The sequence below is a fragment of the Cibotium barometz genome, chromosome 8 (genome assembly GCF_041138505.1).
Source record: "Cibotium barometz isolate CiBa-2024 chromosome 8, ASM4113850v1, whole genome shotgun sequence".
Lineage (NCBI taxonomy): Eukaryota > Viridiplantae > Streptophyta > Polypodiopsida > Cyatheales > Cibotiaceae > Cibotium > Cibotium barometz.
This window is the reverse complement of record NC_141053.1, coordinates 4,757,262-4,777,855: the sequence shown is the minus strand read 5'-3', so window position 1 is coordinate 4,777,855 and position 20,594 is coordinate 4,757,262. Positions and strand designations below refer to the sequence as shown.

The window sequence follows — 20,594 nt, the reverse complement described above, 5'->3', positions numbered from 1 at the left end:
GCACACCTGGACCCTATACCAAGTTTCCCTCTTACTTGGTAGCCCGCGACCAGATCCTCAGGTGCCTAACTCATAGTCCTTGACACTCTCTCTCTCTCTCTCTCTATGTGTCCAAGGCTTACTATAAGTGCCCATGACCTTGACTAAAGTTCTCACACATACATCTACCACATGGCCTACATCATCGGTGGCTCAGAGGTGGTTTTACTCTGTTGGGGCAGGCTACATTGGGTTGTGGGGTTTCTCTCTCTTTCTCTCTCAGAAAAGATGATATGACTCAACTTCCTTTAGAAGTCTCCATGAAGTTTGCCACTGTCGTTCCTTCTCCAATGGGTTTGCTGTAGAAGCAGTCTCTTGCCAAGTGTCCTGGCTTCCCACAGTTGTGGCAAGTGAAGGTCCTTCCTCCTCCCCTACCTCTTCCTCATCCTCGTCCTCATGAGAATCCTCCTCGAGTGAAGAATGCTTTTTCCTCTCCAATTGTTGAGTCCACCCCTTTCTTCCTTTGACCTTGGTCTCTTGCTCTAGTAGAGATCCTTCTATCTCATGCAGCTTCAATTCAGGTACATTCTTTAAGGTTGCCATGATATTTTTATATTCACCTTTGTCCACACTCTTCAGAAGCACTGCTAGTGCCTCATCATCCTCTACCTTCTTACCAATGGCTACCAATTGTTGCTTAATGCTTTTGTATTTGTTCAAGTTGTGATTAGAGATTCACTTTCCTTCATGTCAAGTTTGTAGAATTGAATTAACAGATTTATCTTTGAGTTTTTGCTTGAGTGCCAAATACTTTATTGAGTTCATCCCATCATCTTTTGCCCATTGTATCCCTGTGATGTAGTGAATGATTTCATCATTTAAACTAAGTGCAATGAGTCCTAATGCTTTCTCATTCCTGCTCTTCCACTCATTTTTCCCAATCACCTCTGGGCATTCATCTCTTCCCTCAACTAGCCCCCATAGATTTTTCCTCATAAGCAAATACATGGTTTTTGTTTGCCATGTATAAAACTGCTCCCCATTAAATTTAGCTATTTCTTGTGCCGTGCTCATGATGATGTGAAGGGATTCTTACCTCTTGATCTAATTCAAGATTCAAGGGCAGTTTCTACCCTTTTACAACTCAAATTTGGTGTTTAAATGATGTTTACCAGATTTATGAGCATAAATTCACCAAAAAATACATAAAGCCAGGGGTAACAAATCTGTACTGAATCGTTAAAGTATCAAACCATCTACGAATTGTAATTTGAAGTTTTAAGGATCTGTATCAAATACCCAATGGTAAATTTGAACCATCAATTGTACCAAAATACAGTGATAAGTGCTGATTAATCAACTGATTAGTAAAATAATCGCTTGTTTTGTGTGCAAAAAATAGAGTGTGCAGGGAGGCAAGATTTGGGGCCTTAGAGTTAAAATGAGCTCAACTCCTTTAAAAGGCATCAATAGCAATTAGTCTAGTAGAGGATCAAGCCAAGAAACAAAAGATTTAACCAAACATTGAATGCTTAATCTTTGCTTTACCAAAGTCACTTGCAGATTTGATGCAGAGCTTGATGCCACTTCTCCTTGAAGAATTTCACAAATCTGATATCACTTGCATGTAGAGCACCCTTGAAAATCCCTAGGGCCAAGAGGAATTAGACCAATTGCTTCTATATAAGTGTAGATCTAAGATTTTCTTCAGAAAGGAGGCGCTTGTAAATTCACGAAAATCAGGAACAGCCCGCGCGACGGTTTAATGATCTGACGCAATGGACTGAAGCATGGATGAGCTGGCTATGTGTGCCTAAGACCTCCTTGCCTAATGTTGAGGCTAGACAGACATCAAGCCCCTCCACTAGCTGGGGGTGCAGAGAGCTTGCTGAAAAAGACTAAAAAAGTGATTATCTCTTAATCCTAATTAATAGGGTGATTATCAAGATAAATAAGCTCATAAAGTGGATGGATCCTAAGCTAGGGTTTGATACCATGTTAAAATGCAATCAAAGTGATGAGCTATGGTGGATCAAATGCAAGAATCCACATCATTAGCAAAGTGATTAGATGATAATTAAAATAAGATTAGTGAGCAATTAACTGATAGTTTAATGTACGTATGGATACTCAAAAACTAGTCAATACTCATTAGGCTAATGCCAAGATGCCAAGCATATAATCCCACTGATCTCTCCTTGATTCACTCCACCTCTTTTTCTTGATTCTCTCCACCTCTTCACTTTTCCCAGAATATCTCCACACATCCTAGAACTTCTCATGCTACCCTTTATTCTCTCCCAATAGATACCACTCACCTCTTCACTGCTATCCACTCATTTACAGACTCTCTTTTACAGCCTCTTGTTAAGGGCTTGTTCTCGCACACACCCATTCACTTGTATATTTCAACAAGTCAATGAGAGATGCCAAACCCACTTCTTTTGTGCCCAAGTTTCCAACAGTGTATGGAAATGGAGGAAGATCAAATTACAGATTTGGCAATGTTTCTCATGCTCAAGAATCTACAAATGCTGATGGGAAGCCTCCTAATGATGGTACTAATGGTGTTACCAAGAGCAAGTTCATAAGGGAGGACCACATGAATGAATTGAGGAGCCAAGAATTTTGCTTCAAATGTGGAGAAAAATGGAACAAGAAGCATTAGAAAGTTTGTAAAGCAAGGAATGTCAAGATTATTATGGTGTACTCGGAAGTTGTGGAGGATGATAATGACAAAGAGGTTGAGATCTTCAATGATTGTTGTCAGGAATTTGAGGAGAGTTTTGACCATGATTATGAGCCGGATGGTGAATTTCCTTTCAACCCTGACGGCACTAGACATTGGTCTCACAAGTTGAATATGATGATGGCTTATTACATATGTGTACTTTGGAGGATACTTACATGGAGCCAAATTTATGCACATTGTCCAATGATCTGTATGCCGGGTGCAAAGGATAAAATACTTTGAGGATTAAGGCATACATCAATTGAAGAATTTCTCATGTGTTGGTGGATAGCAGAAGTACACATAGCTTTGTGATTACAAAATCCATATGGAGTCTAAAATTACAGCCCATGTGTTTCACAAATTTGCATGAAGTAAAAGTGGAAAATGCAGCTAATATGGATTGCAAAATGGTATGTCATGATGTGGCATTGGTGATTTCACATGATTACACTTGCAAAGTGGATTTGTTGATGCTTGACATGGATCCCATTGATATAATCTTGGGGTATGATTGGTTATCTACTCTTAGATGCATAACCATGAACTTGCAAGGGGTTATGTGGAGTGTATGCATGATGGAAGGAGTGTAACAAGAGTAGAAGCCTGTAGCGACCCTTACGGGGGTCGCTACAGCAGTCGTTCCAAAGGTCGCTTTTGAACATCGTTTAAACGACCTCTATAGCGACGTTTTTGCGATGCATAAACGACGCTATTTGGGTGGCATAAACCACGTTTTTAGGGTGGCATATGCATCGCATTTGGGTGGCATAAACGACGTTTCGAGGGTGGCATAAACCACGTTGTTTGGTGGCATAAACGACGCAAATTGAGTGGCATAAACACCTAAGTTTGGGTGGCATAAGCGACCTTTTTTGAGTGGCATAAACGACCCTACGAAGGTGTCATAAACGACCCTATTTTGGGTGGCATAAACGACCCTGTTTGGGTGGCATAAACGACCCTACGAAGGTGGCATAAACGACCCTATTTTGGGTGGCATAAACGACCCTGTTTGCGTGGCATAAACGACGTTACGAAGGTGGCATAAGCGACCCTATTTGTATTATTTTTTTTAGCCGTTGGGGTCGCTTAAAAGACCTTTGTTCTGAACGTTTTTTTTAGCCGATGCGCATTCTCTCTCGCTCTCTCTCTCATACACATTATCTCCACTTGTGTCTCTTGCACACACATTCTCTCTCTCTTTCTCCCTCTCTCTCTCTCTCTCTCTCACACACACACACTTCACATAAACATTAGTCTCTCTCTCTCTCTCTCTCTTTCTCCCTCTCTCTCTCTCTCACACACACACACACTTCACATAAACATTGGTCTCTCTCTCTCTCTCTCTCTCTCTCTCTCTCTCTCTCTCTCTCATACACACTTGCCTCTTTATCACACACACATTGTACGTATACAAACATCATAAAAAATCTCTCTTTCTCTCTCTCTCTCTCTCACACACACACACATACGCACGCGCATTCGTGTACGACAAAAGACCCAAGAATCGACATACATCGACTTTTGAAAAAGCAATGGCCGACATCGATTACGGTAAGTATAAATTAATTTTTACAATCAATTAACATTTAAATCTGTAGATTTGGGAGGTAGACACTTCAAGAAACTCTTGATAGATATAACACATGTGCATCATGGCCAAAAACACACATACATAAAGAAAATGTTAATGAAAGAGCGCCATCATTCTGAATGAGCGACTATATGTATCAAAAAATTATGTCTACAAACTCAGCACTAAATGGCTCTATCATTAATCGGAGTCATCGGAGGAAGAGTCCTCCTCTTGTACATTCTTGGGTGGTTGCGATGATAACCCTGCTGCTACCTGTCGAGCAACCTCGTCCATGTCGTTCTCACCATGTTGCTCCTGCAATTAAAAATGTCTATTGGCATAAAATAATATTTGATAGAATTACTTACAAAAGCATCGGGTGTCGGCATCTCCTTCTGTAGCGCTCTATAGCCGTAAATTGTGGCTCTCCGTATCTCGTCTGCAGATGGTGCTCGACCATAATCCTTTCTCTGTCATTTAAACATTGCATATATATAAGTAAGATGTGAATTGAATGCATATGAGATCATAGATACATGGATACATATATATATATATGTATGTATATACAAATACCTATAGATAGTCGAACAAAAAATTTGTGCACTTACAAAGAGTGCTCGAAAGCCATTAGAGCCCATCCGGCCAAGCCGAGAGGTGTGCCCTGACTGGACACGAGCCTGTGCTGCCTCCTGCAAATTAAATGCGCTTTTATATGAATATATAATTAATGCTATTCGAGAAGTACCTATCATATGCATTGAGTGAATTAACTTTGTGTACCTTCTGTTGAGGCCATGTCACTCTCAAGCGAATCTCTTTCCTGAAGTGCCGCCAAGAATCTTTGCACATCGTAGGTGGGCGTGTATGCTCAGGGACGACCGCAAATTTCCTAAGCATTTAACAACAGTGTGTTATTACAAGGTTTCACAATTTACGATCAATAAACATATAGATGGATATATAAACACATATACATAGGTAGGTGGATAGATAAATAGATAAATGTAGCGGTCAGTATGCGCTATGGATGCTCAATTGGGTGCATTTGGAGAGCGTACTAGCTCTCCGAATGGACCAATTGCACATCCATAGTGCATACGGACCGGCTGATGGTTCGTATATGCTATGCTAACGCATTTGGGTGCATGTCAATTACACCTTGAAGAACTATTTTGTGCAAGGTTACTGTAAGCCTCTAATATGGACATAAGTACAGTAAGAAGGTATGATTACAAATTAACTAGTTTCTGCTGAGGGAAGAACATTATTCCTAACCTGGGGATAAGCAAATATGCATTGTGTGCTCCCATAGCATTTACAAACACTTCGAGGATGATTTTGTATGTGTATTATTTTTGTTCAAGTTTTCTTTGATTTTTAATGATATTAATATGACATTAATATTTTATGAATGCAGATTCCGGATCATCCTCTGGGACACCGCCTCCTCCCACTCTTCCTGTGCGTCCATCTGTAGTTGCGAGAGGAGATGGTTCCTCTTCTTCCACATCATCTACGACACTAGGCGACTCACAAACATATTACGTTGAAAGAATCCCATGTTGGTGTGCAGCATGCCATGGCACTCATCGACGAATGCGACGCATATGTTTTGCCCATATGGAGCAGTATGGTCCATGTCCTGATATGCCACCACAAGAGGAACGGGAGCATCCCATGGTAAGTGATGTCATTTTAGAACTATGTATAAATTCATATCCAAGTTTACTCCGCACTATTAATCGTGTTCCATGTGTGTCTCACCCTTCATATAATCAACAATGATGCATTATTCAGCACGTACCAGTTCTACATCCTCGATTTCATGAGGATTGTGAAGACCATGGAATTGATCCTTCATTCCTTCCACGCACACGATATGGTCAAGCCGTTTTTCAGTTGCAAATGGAGGCATCATCAACTTCTTTGCCCCTCGTGCCCAATCAGAGACATTGGGTGATCATCCATTGCCTGATCGTCTTCTATCTCTCATTCAAATGTACGATCGTAAACGCTATGGAGGATGGTTGGGAGCAGCCCTTCCAGCAGACGGAGAGGTTTTCAGCTTTTGGGGTGCTCGATATGTGATTGCACCATCTACCATTCCCAATGGTGGACGAGGTCTCTTTATTGCACAGGATTTACGCGTGCCCGCAAACTCAGAGGTGACTCTTATGTCATTTTGTGGGCCCATTTATGGTTGGGACGCATGGCATGCACTTGTTCGCTTTATCAGAAGTATGACAACATATGAGCTTTGTGCTAATGCGGCCTCACTCACCGAAAGAAACATTAGATATAATTGTGGATCGCGGCTTTATATTGATGGAAGACCCTATGCTCAAGGAAATATAGCAGGGCTAATCAATAGTAGTAGAGGGAGAAATGAGAGAACAAATTGTAACTTTATGGAGTGTGAGAATAGTCACGAGCCATGTTATATGATTAGAGATGTACCCATATATATAGTAGTGTGTGCTACAAGATCATTACAAGCTGGCGAGGAATTATTTGTAAATTATGGATGGCGTCGGCCATCACCAGTCCCTCTTTGAGAATGAAATTTGAGATAAAGTGTCGGCCTCTTAAATTATGTATGTTTCAAATAATGTATCCAGCTTTGTAGCCCAATCAGCATTTAATTTTGACAAATATTTGATGATATATTTCATTGTCTCGTCAGTAATACAACTAAGGGTATTTTAGTGTCTTGTCTAAGGTTATCTTGAGTATAGATTTTTGCTGCTAATATGCTTGAATTGTGTTGTAAAAAGGGTTTTAATGTTATGATTATTTCACTTAATAATTCGATTGTTGTTACTTTAAATCATTTCTTCATGTAGACTATGTTTATACATGCAGTGTCCAGATGTTGAGGGTGTATCTAGCTCTCACTGAAGTCACCATATCTTGCCAGAGGAGTACATGAGGCTTTTACGTACACAAGATCCAAGTACATATCAACGACTTAGAGATGAGTACAATGCAAAATGCACAGAAAAAGCGACCAATGAGGGACATGTTGATGATGACATCAATGAGTTTATCGACGATTGGTTCCAAGCAAGTAGTGAAGAAGAAACTTGTCCGCATGAAAAATTTCTACAAGAAGAAGCTTCAAGGCCCATCTACGATGGTGCATCCATATCAAGATTGAGTGTGACCTTACTCATCTTGAATCTCCAAACACGCTACCAATGGAGTAATGCATCAGTTTCTGCATTACTATCGTAAGTTATATTTGTATTTTGTTTGCATAAAAATAATGGCTCTCAATCACTTTTGTGCTCATCAAATATTTACAATTGAGTGGTAGGCTTCTTTCGAACAAGATTCTACCATCAAACAATGTGATCCCAAAGTCGAGGGACGAGGCAAAGAAAATGATCGCATCCCTTGGACTCGAATACAACACAATTCATGCATGTGTCAATGATTGCATTTTGTATCGTGGAGAGTATGAAAATGCAACCACTTGTCCCAAATGCGGTATTGCTCGTTTCAAGACAGGAACCTTGAATGTCCCTATGAAAGTTCTGCGACACTTTCCCTTGGCACCACGAGTTGAACACATCTTCCGCAGCCCCGAAATAGCCAAGCTTATGGATTGGAGTTTGAGAAATGCAAGTATAGACGGAGTCATGAGGATTCCAAGCGATAGCAAAGCATTTAAGCATATCGATGCTACATGGCCAGAGTTTCATTGGGAGCCTCGCCATATAAAATTTGGAGTTGGCTTGGATGGAATCAATCCCTTTTCCATGCGATCGAGCAAGTGGTCAACTTGGCCCGTAGTTCTTATCAACTACAACATCCCACCATTCATGTCAATTAAGAAAGAGCATTTAATATTGTCTTTGTTGATTCCTGGTATGTGACAAATATTCTCATTTCTAAATAGCACACTCATTTCTATTTGAAAAATGTCAAATTTAAACGATGCATCAATGTAGGGAAGCGGCAAGTTAAAGATATCAACGTATATCTTGCACCGCTCATTGATGACTTGCAACAAATATGGAAAGGAGTAAATGTTATTGATATGTCAAAACCTGTGGGTAATAGAAGTTTCAAAGTTCGTGGCATTTTAGCATGGACAATACATGACTATCCTGCCTATGGCTTTGCATCAGGTATAGCAGGGCTCTTTAGTTGTTTGTTTGTTTATACAATCAAAAAATTTGGATGTTGAAAACATAAAAACAGTTTTTGTTTCTCTCAGGCCTATCAACAAAGGGTTACAAAGCATGTCCACCATGCGGTGATTGGCTACGCTCCAAATATAGTCGAAGTTTGAGTAAAAATATATACCTTCGACATTGACGATTTCTGCCTCCAGATCATGTGCTACGTTCCAAAGCGAATGCAAGACATTTTAATGGCAAAGTGGAGAATGGATGTTGTCCAACGCGAATGACTCCAAGAGATTGGTACGTCAAGTGGACAAACGGACCTCTAATAGATCCGGAGGCAGAACTTGCAAGCGATAATGATGACGAATATGATTTGCGGCAGTCGTCGAGAGGCAAGAAATCAATGACACAAAATTCATCCATATGGTATACGTTGGAGTATTGGAAAGATCTAAAAATAACTCATTTGCTTGATCCCATGCACATATTTAAAAATGTTGCACACTGGCTTTGGAATCATCTTATGGGCTTCAAGGATACAGAGGCTGCAAGGGCAGACCTAAAGATTTGCAACTGCAAACGATCACTATGGCCTATAATCAATGAGGAGACAGGAAATATTACTTATTCACAGGCACCATGGGTACTCACAAAGCAAGAGATAAGCGTCATCAATGAGCGGATACGATGCATACGTACTCCTACGGGCTATGGTGCTTCATTGCAAAACATGTTTACCATGGATGATAACTCTCTTTCGGGTCTAAAGACACACGACTGGCATAACTTCATTAAGGTATGGTGCCTCTCTAACATGTATCGTCAATTTCTAATGAAGGTGCCATTACATTATCATTTGTTAACACTAGAGCTAATCTGTGTGCAGCACGTCTTGCCACTTGTTATCGACGGTTGTTTGACTGAGGGTATTAGGGATGTTATATATCGATTGGGATCATTGACAAGGTATTGACAGTGGAACATCATATTGTTCTTACTTCTTTGTCACAAAAATCTTATGCTAATCACATTGTTTCTCTTTATAGATGGATTACATCCAAAGAGATCGACTCACGTGATATCCCGCAACGAAAGCTAGAGTGTATTGAGCTCCTTTGTCTGATGGAGAAGGAGTTACCTACCTCCTTTTTTGACATTCAAGTCCATGTTATGATCCATCTCGTTGAAGAGATAGAGATTGCTCGGACCATGAGTACACGATGGATGTTCTGGGTTGAAAGGTACATGGGGGTATTGAAAGGATTTGTGCGCCAGCGAGCAAGACCCGAGGGATCCATGGCAGAGGGATGGTTGCTTCACGAGTGCATGTATTATCTATCTGAGTACTTGCAACATGTGGATAACGAAGCTCCTCCTGGTTGGAGAGAAGAACAATCAGACAACGAAACCACAGAGATGTTATGTGGGCAAGGGGTCCCACTAAAGATAAGTGCTGAGGAGAGGGAAGCGCTTAGTACTTTTGTGGTGTATAACTCAGATTGCATGCAAAAATGGATTGACAAGCATGACAAAGAATGCAAAGAGAGAAATAGGAGAAGTAGGGCATCCAAAAAGGGTCGGAGTGCACCTCCAACGATGAGCCTAGAATGGTTGAATACACATATCAGAGAGATGCGAGGGCAGGGGTTTGAAATCTCACGAGAAGAGTTTGATCTTAGCCTAGGATGTGACACCATGGTAAGTTACTCCAATGTTATATTTTAATTTGAATAATACTACATGTTTTTCTGGATTCTAACCATACATGTTCATGTGGTTCCCATGTGGTTTTAGGTCCGAGCTCACAGTAACATGTGGGTGTGTGGTCAGCATCTCCGCGTCAAGAGGATTGATGATCTTCGTGTTACTCAGGACTCTTGCATCGTTGCGTCCTTTCATCAACTCTCTCGTGCAAGTGCTTGTGACAAATTTGATTGAGGATGAGCTCGGCTACATAGGGGATCTGGAGGGCATATACAAAATTAACTATCGTGTTATGAAACAGGTACGCATGATTCGTTTCAAAATATTATGCAAACCAAATGATTGAAATATTCAGCATCTTTGAGTAACAAGTTTATATACATTATAATATTGCAGGTAATTTTGAAGGTGCGTTGGTTTCGAGCGGAGTACAAAGGAAAAAGGGCCACCTTGAGGCACGAACAAAGCGGCTTCTGGTCCGTTGACTCATCGAAGCTCCTACGAGCAACCAAAGAGCCCTATCTCTTCCCGATGCATGTGCAACAAGCTTTCTTTTACAAAAATCCAAATGGCAATCCATGGTGGCAAATTGTTCATGTGAACCCTAGAAGCCGAAGATTGTTTGATACCACCTTTTCTACTAAGCGTGAAAATACACCACACACAACAATGACCTCTACAGAGCCCGACAATACACCAGACACAACAATGACCTCTATATCACATGGGCAAGGAGATACAATTCTTCGCATTAGAGAAGCAAATTTGATTTCACAAACAAATGTCACACCACCCTCAACGGATGATGAAGGGGATGATCTGGGTAAAGATTTATCGGATGATCTAGGAGAAGATCTACTAGAGGCTGACATTGAGTAAATCTCAGAATCCACCTCGAACAATGCTCCACTCCCTGATGGACTCGGCATATGCCTAACAGAGATGGAACTTCAAGAGGCTATGGCTGACAACGACGAGGTGTTCTTAGAGATTGATATCTTTGGCAAGGCATAGTTTCCAATTGTTCATAAACAGCTTGGCTCATCAATTCAAAAGAAAATGGTAATGTGTTTCTACCTCGATATCCTTTTTTTCATCGCTTGTTTTGATTGTACATGATACTAACTATAGGGTGGGGTGGGAGGGGGAGCCTCTTGGTCTTAGAGTGGCCTTATGTTGCTACTTAGGGGTTCGATTCCCCTAAGGCTCGTGTTCTATAGTCATGAGTCCATGTACTATGCGTGTGTGTGTAAATGCGGGAGTATGTGAACTTTCTAGAGAACGTTTCAGGTGTTTGACGTTCCAAACTTTCTTTATTTAATTTAACAATAATTCAACCATATTACTCAAAGAAAGAAGTAGACTTGAATAACATAGCAAAGCAAATAATTGTACCGTGCATTGTTCCGTCGATGCTTTAGAAGCGTTTGCATCTCATGCAATACAGCGGTCTCGTCCCAACCAACGCCGAACTCCTGCGCGAGGATTGCCAACACATATTTCTTGTCATTATCATCTTGATCCCTACAATTTGAAAAAAAAAGTCACTTTAGTTAGATTTATCATTTGATATCAATGTATACAGAGATTTTAAAAAATACATGAAAGAATTGGACTTACTGCCAGTGGATGTGTATCTTGGGCATGTATGTGTGCACGAGCTCTCTCAAGCGGCGACGGAAAAGTGCCCCACCGTCTACATACTGCACTCGCCCACTCTGATCCACCTGAATGCTAATGGGCATCGTGCTCGATAGCATGCGAAGCTCCGAGGTGGCAGGTGGAGGTGCAGAAGGAGGCACACATGATGAAGAGACTGGTGATGGTGATGGCTGACTACTACTACTGCACAAAAAACACATAATTTTTAAGATTCATTTTGGATGGTTTCATGAAAATTACACCTAGACATGGAGTAGATTAATGCATACCTCGAACGGCGGCACCTCTGTGCCAAGGGAGTGCCCTCGGCCTGTGTCAAAACAGTGGGGCCCGGCGTCTGCTGCACCTGCGTCTGCACCAAAAGCGTATGCATGGGTTGGGGTGTGCCGCTACCTCCGGGAATAGGATCCCTCGAAGAGCCCTCCCCAAAGGCTACTGGCCGTACTAGTGTCGAGAGGTGAGTGATGATTAACTCAAGCTGGGGTACAGTCATGGCAGCGTACTCAATCATATCCTCCTGGATGGACTCTCTGTCTACCGCCATTTGTCTCAAGATCCTCTTGATGACCATCAAGAGGGGAGCCTTTTCTTGCTCAGCCATAGCTATTTCAAGGAAAAAAAATTGTAGTCAACTCATGAGAAAGAGAGAGCCAATAGAGATCATGCGTAAAGGACAACACAGTTATGTGCTTGGGCAAGAACTAAGGAAGTGCTAAAAAAGCAAGCAAGTACACCACACATTTTTCTTAGAGGAAAAGTCGTGAAACCAAGGTGCACATAGGCCAGCCAAAAGCTACTCTGCCCCCAGGTTATGCTCAAGTGATGCATGGACTGCCCCTTTTATGTTCCCCTGCTACTCTCGCTTTTGTTTACAATATGCTCTAAAAATAACAAGCATGTATTCTAAAAAAAACGCAACTCTTTAGATCCCCAGCTGCCATGGTTGAGCCTGATGCTCATCATGTACATGATGTACATAGACTTCATGTTTACCATGTCCAAGAAGTACATGGTCTTCTTCCTCGCGCTCCAGCACTATAGCTGCTCTAGGTTCCAATTGTGCAAGATGCACCATGTGTACATGCTCTCTCTCAGTTCCATGTGTGCTGGCCCTTCATCCTGTATAAAAGATGTTACCAACCTGTATTAATCAAATTTAATACATACATTAAGGACAATTACCAGAAGAACCATGGATGGACACCAGAAGCTCCTAATGTGACATGTAAAGGTCTTCGACCATAGTAATCACAACCTTAGTCTAACTAAACTGTACTTAATGATGTTTAAGAGATAGACAAATATGTGTCAATGCAATGCAGCTATATTATATGATGAATGCGGTTACAATGAGATCCAAATGGATCTATACTGCTGAATATGCTGCCTATATGCTGAATATTCTGATATGATGAATGAACTGTTGTCCACTATCTTTCCCTTGTCTCTTGGGAAGGAAATGCTGAAGGGATGCTTTGGAACAGATGCTATGCTGACCTGATGATGAAACGCAGATGTGCTCCTGTTACCTGGGAAGGAAACGCTGAGAAGAATAGATGCGTTTGCTGAAGATGAAGTACTGAATGCTGATGATGATGCGTTGCTGAATGTGCTGATGCGTTGGTTGGATATGCTGCTCCCAAAGCTTCCTGGAGGAGATGCGTTGGAGAACACCCTGCTGAATGCTGCTATCTGAGATGCGTTGAGATGCGCTGATGACAGATGATGATGATGTGCTGAACTGATATGGGTGAGGGGAGCTGGTCGGCCAGCCTGGCTGCAATCGGCCACATGCAAAAGCCCACGACTGAATATATTATGCCAAAAATAGCATAAATGCTAGTCGACTGAAGTAGCATCCTGTCGGCTGATGTAAACAAGCTGTCGGCTGCCTCCACAAGCCCTAAATGCTGGTCTATATGGCTAATGTGATGCTACCATGCTGAATCCAACACTCATACCATGTGGTACATGCTGAAAACATTCATTTAAATGCCTGAATAATGCCTGATAAATCCTGATGATACTTATGATGCTAAAATGATGCCATGTCACTGTACACCTGAATGGTGTGCACGTGACATTCCCCGCTGCTAAACTGTTGCTGGGTGATATACCTGGCAACCTTCGACTCCTCTGTGATCCTTCTCCTCCGAACCACTGCCCCCTTCTGTCTTCTGCTACCCGGACTAAGGTCGTCTGCAGGAGTGAAATCCTTTGAGCCAAGACTCTATGTACTGCGGGAACTGAATGGCAAATGCTGCTAAACTGCCTGGAAATACCTGAGTCACCGCTGACCTGTCTCTGGAAACCTTTCATCTACCATCTCTGTCGTTCCTGAAGCTCTGAACCTCCTAAGGCAATGTTGGAGCAAACTTCCGTCTTCTGTGGAAGAGAAACCCCCTGCATCAAGTTGAAGCCCAAAACTTATGTCCTCCTTTGATGATGGATGTCATTCTTTCCCAGAGAGTTCATGGGCAACATGTATGCCTTGCAAATGCAAGATGGACTGCTAAGATGACTTCTAAGATATCTGGTATCTGATAAATCCTGATGATACTTATGATGCTAAAATGATGCCATGTCACTGTACACCTGAATTGTGTGCACGTGACACCTAAGCTATTTAGTGAGAGGTAGTCCTAAAGATATTATAAGGCTCTGATATGAGCACAAGTACAGCGAGATGGTATGGCTAAAAGTAGCTAGTGAAGGATAGATAAGTTTAATACCAGCCAGCTGTGGATTGCTGTGGATTAACTCCTCGCAGCTTGCTGTGGATTAACTCTTCTACAATTTCCTAAGTATGGAACCTAAAGGCCACTAGGGCAGCCCATGTCCCTAAGGCATATGATAGAGAGAGAGAGAGAGAGAGAGAGAGAGAGAGAGCATAAGGGCTGGGGGTGCGTGTTAGAGCTAGATCTAGCCTACAAAGGAAATCGCACACCAAAACTGGCTAAGGTCATTTATATCAGCAGAAAGGCATATGCCAAAAGTGAATCGCAGCTCTAAAAGTGAGGAGAAAGGCTCCTTTTGCTCAGCGCAAAAGGAAGGAGGCCAGCCAAGCTGAGAATCACCTTTAGACACCCCCCGGCCGGCCCCCCACCAGAGCCGTGCCCTCACGCCCCCCCCGGCCGGCCCCCCGGGGAGCCGTGCCCGAACACCCCCCGGCCAGCCCCCCGAAGCCGTGCCCAAACACCCTCCCCGGCCGTTCCCCCGGAGCCGTGCCCGAACACCCCCCGGCCGGCCCCCCGGAGCCGTGCCCTCATGCCCCCCGGCCCCCGCGGTGCCGTGACCGAACACCCTCCCTCGGCCCCCGCGGTGCCGTGCCCTCAACACCCTCCCCCGGCCCCCACGGAGCCGTGCCGTGCCGTCACCCCAGTGAGCCCGAACACCCTCCCCGGCCCCCGCGGTGCCGTGCCCGCCCGAACACCCCCCGGAGCCGTGCCCTTACGCCCCCCCCTCGGCCGGCCCCCCCGGAGCCGTGCCCTCGCACCCCGGTGCCGTACCCTCACGCCCCCCCGCCGACCGGCCCCCCCCCCGAGCCGTGCCCTCACGCCCCCGGCCCCCGCGGTGCCGTGCCCGAACACCCTCCCCGGCCCTCGCCGGAGCCATGCCCTCATGCCTCCGGCCCCCGCGGTGCCGTGCCCGAACACCCTCCCCAGCCCCCGCCGGAGCCGTACCCTCACGCCCCCCCACCCCCCCCGCGGTGTCGTGCTGTCGCGCCCCCCCTCGTGCCGCACGGTGCCGTCATGCCCCACAGCCCCCCCGGGTGCCGTGTCGTCACGCCCCGCAGCCCCCCCGGGCCGTGTCATCGTGCCCCCGCAGCCCGCCCCCACCCGACGGTGCCGTGCCGTCATGCCCCGCAGCCCGAAGCCCCCCCGGCGGTGCCATGCTGTCGCGCCCCTACAGCCCCCCCGGGCCGTGCCGTCACACCCCCGCAGCCCCCCCCTCGTGCCACGCGGTGCCGTCATGCCTGCCCCGCAGCCCGCAGTAATCATGAGAACTAGGTTTAACTGTGCGAAAGCAGTTAACATGATGTCTGACTGAATGACTGATGGAATGAACATGATCTAAGGCTGGTTACCATGTAACACTCTGATACCAATGTGACATGTGAGGCTTCGACCGTAGTAATCACAACCTTAGTCTAACTAAACTGCACTTAATGATGTTTAAGAGATAGACAAATATGTGTCAATGCAATGCAGCTATATTAGATGATGAATGCGGTTACAATGAGATCCAAAGGGATCTATGCTGTCCTAGATGATGTCTACCCCTGGAAGAGAGGGAAACATGCTGAATAATGATGAAGGATGGCTAAAAGATGGCTGTCCTGACTCCAATGCTGAGTTCCACCACTTGTATGCTGGTATCCCTCTATGTAGGAGTTGGAAAGATGGCTGAATATGCTGATGCGTGGATGCGCTGCTGCTCCCAGCCCTCTTGGTGTAGAAACGCTGAAGGAACACACTGTTGGATGCTGAACTGTATCCCCCTTTGCTCCTAGGAAGGAAAACGCTGAAGAGATCCAGATGTCTATGCTGAAATGATGTGTTTCTTTATATATGGGGAATTGGTGCTGGTCGGCCAGCTTGGCTGCAGTCGGCCAGCTCTGAATATGCTCACGACTGCCATTTAAATGCCATAAATGCTTTAAAGGCTGGTCGGCTGACTTGAATGTTGTCTGCTGCCTCCACAATCTATGGTACAAAAAGGTACATGTCTGCAGCCCTTGGCTGCCTTCTTGAAAAGGTGATAACACCCCAAAATTCAGTCCCAAACTAGGACTCCTATTGACTCAAACCCCTAGTGGGCTGAATGATTAAAAACAAGGAGCACTTGGGCTATTTATAGCCCCTTTAATGCATGGGGAACTGGCTGACTGCTGGTCGGCCCGTTCATAAATTTTTTAATGCTCTTTTAAACACAGTCGACTGGATCACTCCTGCGCATGCTGCTGCCCGACTGCTTTCCAGTCCACACACACCCTAGCGCTTGCCTGCTGCCTCTATGTACTGGTTCAGCCGACCATGGCTATGGGCAGCCGACACCTTCTGCAACCAGCCCTCCATTGCAGTCGAGGTTGAAGGTTTGCCAATGGGCCAAAAGTACTTTGAATTGAAATGGGAAATTTTTGCAGGTGCTTGTTTTTCATGCCATAAGTACGGGCATCTGGCCTCTGCATGCCCTACTGTCTTGCATCCCCCTCCAGCCACTGCTATACCTTCTCCCCTGGTTCAGCCCACTCATAAGCAAGAGCCTACTGGGTCCAAGAATTTGGATAAAAATGCCTCCAAAGTTGGGAAAGTGGCTTCGCAAATGCTAGCCATAGATAAAGGCAAGGACAAAGGTAAAGAGAAAGAGAAGGCCCCTGATAATGATGGTTTTTTACAGCCCAAGAGGGTGTTGAGGCAAAGACCCCTTCAATCTCGCCACTAGGATGCATCTACTCCTACTCCAGGCCAAGTCTCTACCTCAACCACTCCCCCGGTTCTTCTCAATTGGGTTGGAGTTCTCAAAAAACACATTCCTGTTTGTGAGTCTGAGGAAGGGCTATCCTTTGACCCAGGGAAGGAAGGGCTGCAGCCCATGATGGCTGATGCTTAAGCACTCTTTGGTTGTATATTCTTGGTCTCCTCCTTTGTATATGTCCTCATGCTTGACAAACTCCATTGTGTCACTCTTAATGTACAGGGCCTCTGCAATCCTTCTAAAGTGGAGGCTAGTGGGTGCGTCTATTTAGCGAGCCAAGAGCAGTGAGCACAGAGCAGTGAGTAGAAATAAAGTCCTTGTGAAAGTGAGCAAGTAGGGGCATGGTATGATGTTAAGCGAGCATGTAATGTTAAAGAGAAGAGTGAAACCATAGTGCAACTCTATAATGAACAGAACAAAGAAGACTAAAAAAGTTTAAAAATGACTATTGCAAATAAAGCATTTTCAAATGAATGGTGCGGATATAAAAAATCACTACAAAACTCATACTACTTGGCTCGCTAAAAAGACATTGAATTGGTCATTGAGCTACTAATAGAAACAAACTATTGTTGCAACCACATGGAAACCACAGCGACCAGAGAGCATATAAATCAAGCCATTAAGATGCACACCAATTTTAATAGCCATACCACTGACACAAGAATATAATGCTCTTTAGAAACCATAACCATAGGATTTAAAAATTTTATAATCCAAATAAAAATTGTCCAACAATCAGCTACATGCTATTGTAAAAAACATTCAGAAGCATAACATCCATCAAAACATTACTTCCATAGTCCCAAAAAAATGATTGTCTCAATTAAAAAAAAGACTATCTCTAATGGCATTTTGATGTAGACACGTGATCCTCATAACTGCAAGAGACACAAAGAAAAGAAAATAAGCTTTATCAATACAAAATTATTCTCTACTAACATATTTATCTTTTCAACATGCATACCTTTGCTGAGTATGGTTCTAACAGGTGATCATAGATCCGCTCATCCTTGTCTAACATTATGACATTGCGATCCATAAATGCTGCCACTAGCCCAAGAGTTCCAGTGCCTGCAAACAAATCCAAAATCGTGTCCCCAGGACGACTGAAGACGGAGACGATGTATTTGCTAAGCCGCTGACCTCTCTGACAACCGCCCCGCCATGGTCTACCCTTTCTCTTCACCAGATCCTCCGATGGCACTCTTGAAAACGCACACAAACCATTAACCATATGCCATAAAGATCACCGAAAATCATTTTAAATTCTATCTTGATTTGAATGCATATACATACATGTCAAAGATAAGATCTTGCCCTACATCAAGATCATCACCTAGTGCCAAATCCCTTAGTTGATCCCCATGCATCACAAAGCTTGTAGCAGGAGATGTTGAGCGAACAAAAACAGCCAATATTAGACAAGTGACCTACAAGCAAAGACACATTGGGTTGTTCATGCATTTTCACCTTAAATGGGACAAAGAAGATTTGCACAAATGACAGCCCCAAAGAGAACAACACCAATACCTGGGTAGTAATCATTTGCCCCATCTTCTTCCCAATAGGTGGAGTACACCTCACAACCTGTCTATGATAAATGCCAAACCCAACGCTCTGTGCAACCTGCTCAATGGTCACTCCTTCTTCCATAGTGTAAAGGCATGTAAAGAAGCCTCGATCCGAGAGACAAGAATCAACAACTTTAAAAGTAGAGTCATACATGCCATCCCCAATCTTATTCCAATATGGAACCTTGTTTGCAACACAACCTCCAATGATGATATTTGAGGGGAAGTCTGCAAATATCAACTCCACACAGTAATCGGACCCTCTACTCTTGACATTCCCTACTGTGCAAATAACATTCATGGCATCAAGCACTTGCTTTCCCAATGAGGATGCATCCTCCATGTTCACAAAAGTAGCTGCAAGGTCCTCAATACTGACATTGAAGGCATAAATGGTTCCTATAGAAAGGTTTTTGACATTTAACACACATAGTCTTAAGTCAAAACAATCGGATCACGATAGAGATGAGGTAGGAAGCTCACATACCTGGAGCTTGCAATGTCTTGGTTATGATGTCAGTTGGTTGTATCCCACCTGCACTACTATTGGATGTCTGTTGTTGACTCTGCTCCTTATTTGCTTCCATTGCTCGATTCACCTCCAATGCACGATTCACTATTTCCCTCCCTAAATTCACTGGCAATGACTTACGAAAAGAAGCCGATTTGGCGGGGACCCCTATGTTTTCAAATAGGGTAAAATTCAAGGGTGAGAATAAAACTATTCGAGCCAAAAGGCCACTACACGACTCGACAGAAGAAAACTTTGGCAACTCTAGCCATAGGCCTGAGTTTAACTATGTGACAAGAGAGAGGTTAGAGCCTGCAATAGAGGTCGATGAGCAATGCAAAGTTTTAGAGAGCCTTGAAAGTGATGTGCATGATACAAAGTGGGCCTTGCGGAGGATACCAACAGTGAATCGAGTTGAGTGCAACCACTGGGCATCGGGGAAAAAGTGTAGCTCAAGGTTGCGAGGGGGTGATGTCAGTCCTTGTTTTTGGAGTGATTGTCAACTATCCTCCTGGAAAAAGGAGAAGTATTGCTATTTTTGTAATACAGATGTTAGGCACACTTGGAAAATTACAAAGACAATATTACATCCACCAGAGGATGTCCCTTGTGTTTGGCCCATTGCTAAAGGTACCAAGTTACAAGTGAAAGAAGCCTGCAAGCTTATTAGAGCAGGATATGACATTGGTATTCCTCTTGAGTTTTTTCTAGAAAAGGAGCTTGCAAAAGGCACTAGCGAGACAAACAAGGAGGTGAAACAATTTCCATATCGACGAGGAATTTCAAAGGCTGCATTTGGTCAAATCACTGCGGCCTTAGATATGCATGCAGAAGTTGTAGGCAGCCATATACATATAGAAGGGGTAAAGGAAACATTTAGTATTAATCCATTGACCAATGGGAGCCAAGACACACCTCTGATAGAGGTCACTATTCAGAAGAATCCAATGTGTTCATGTGTGGAGTTCAGAGATAGAGTGGCCAAGAAAAGACCATATCTTGCATGCAAGCACATATACTTTGTGTTCTTAATGATTCTTGGACAGGATGTGAACAACAATATGCATATTCATCAAGTTTGTATTTCTGAGAGAATTGTAAAAGACATGCTAACTAAGTCTATTAGAAGTCATCCTCAACAGCTTTAGGAACCTGCAACCCACTTTAGTTGAAATATGTATGGGGGTCATGTCATACCAGCTGAACCGTAGTCCGTGTTTATTAGATATTGTTTTGGAAA

At 43.6% G+C, this 20,594-nt stretch overlaps 1 protein-coding gene across 1 annotated transcript; it reads right to left on the bottom strand.

Annotated features, from left to right (window-relative positions):
* Window positions 1-4,379: 4,379 nt before the first annotated feature.
* LOC147635840 (uncharacterized) lies at window positions 4,380-19,499 on the bottom strand. The gene is made up of 8 exons (XM_086802034.1): window positions 19,331-19,499; window positions 19,045-19,242; window positions 12,061-12,394; window positions 11,525-11,653; window positions 5,073-5,181; window positions 4,901-4,981; window positions 4,658-4,759; window positions 4,380-4,604 (listed from the first exon to the last, which is right to left on the bottom strand). The coding sequence occupies exons 1-8, from the start codon at window positions 19,428-19,430 to the stop codon at window positions 4,488-4,490; spliced, it is 1,170 nt and encodes a 389-aa protein (XP_086658160.1). The 5' UTR covers window positions 19,431-19,499; the 3' UTR covers window positions 4,380-4,487.
* Between the last annotated feature and the right edge of the window lie 1,095 nt (window positions 19,500-20,594).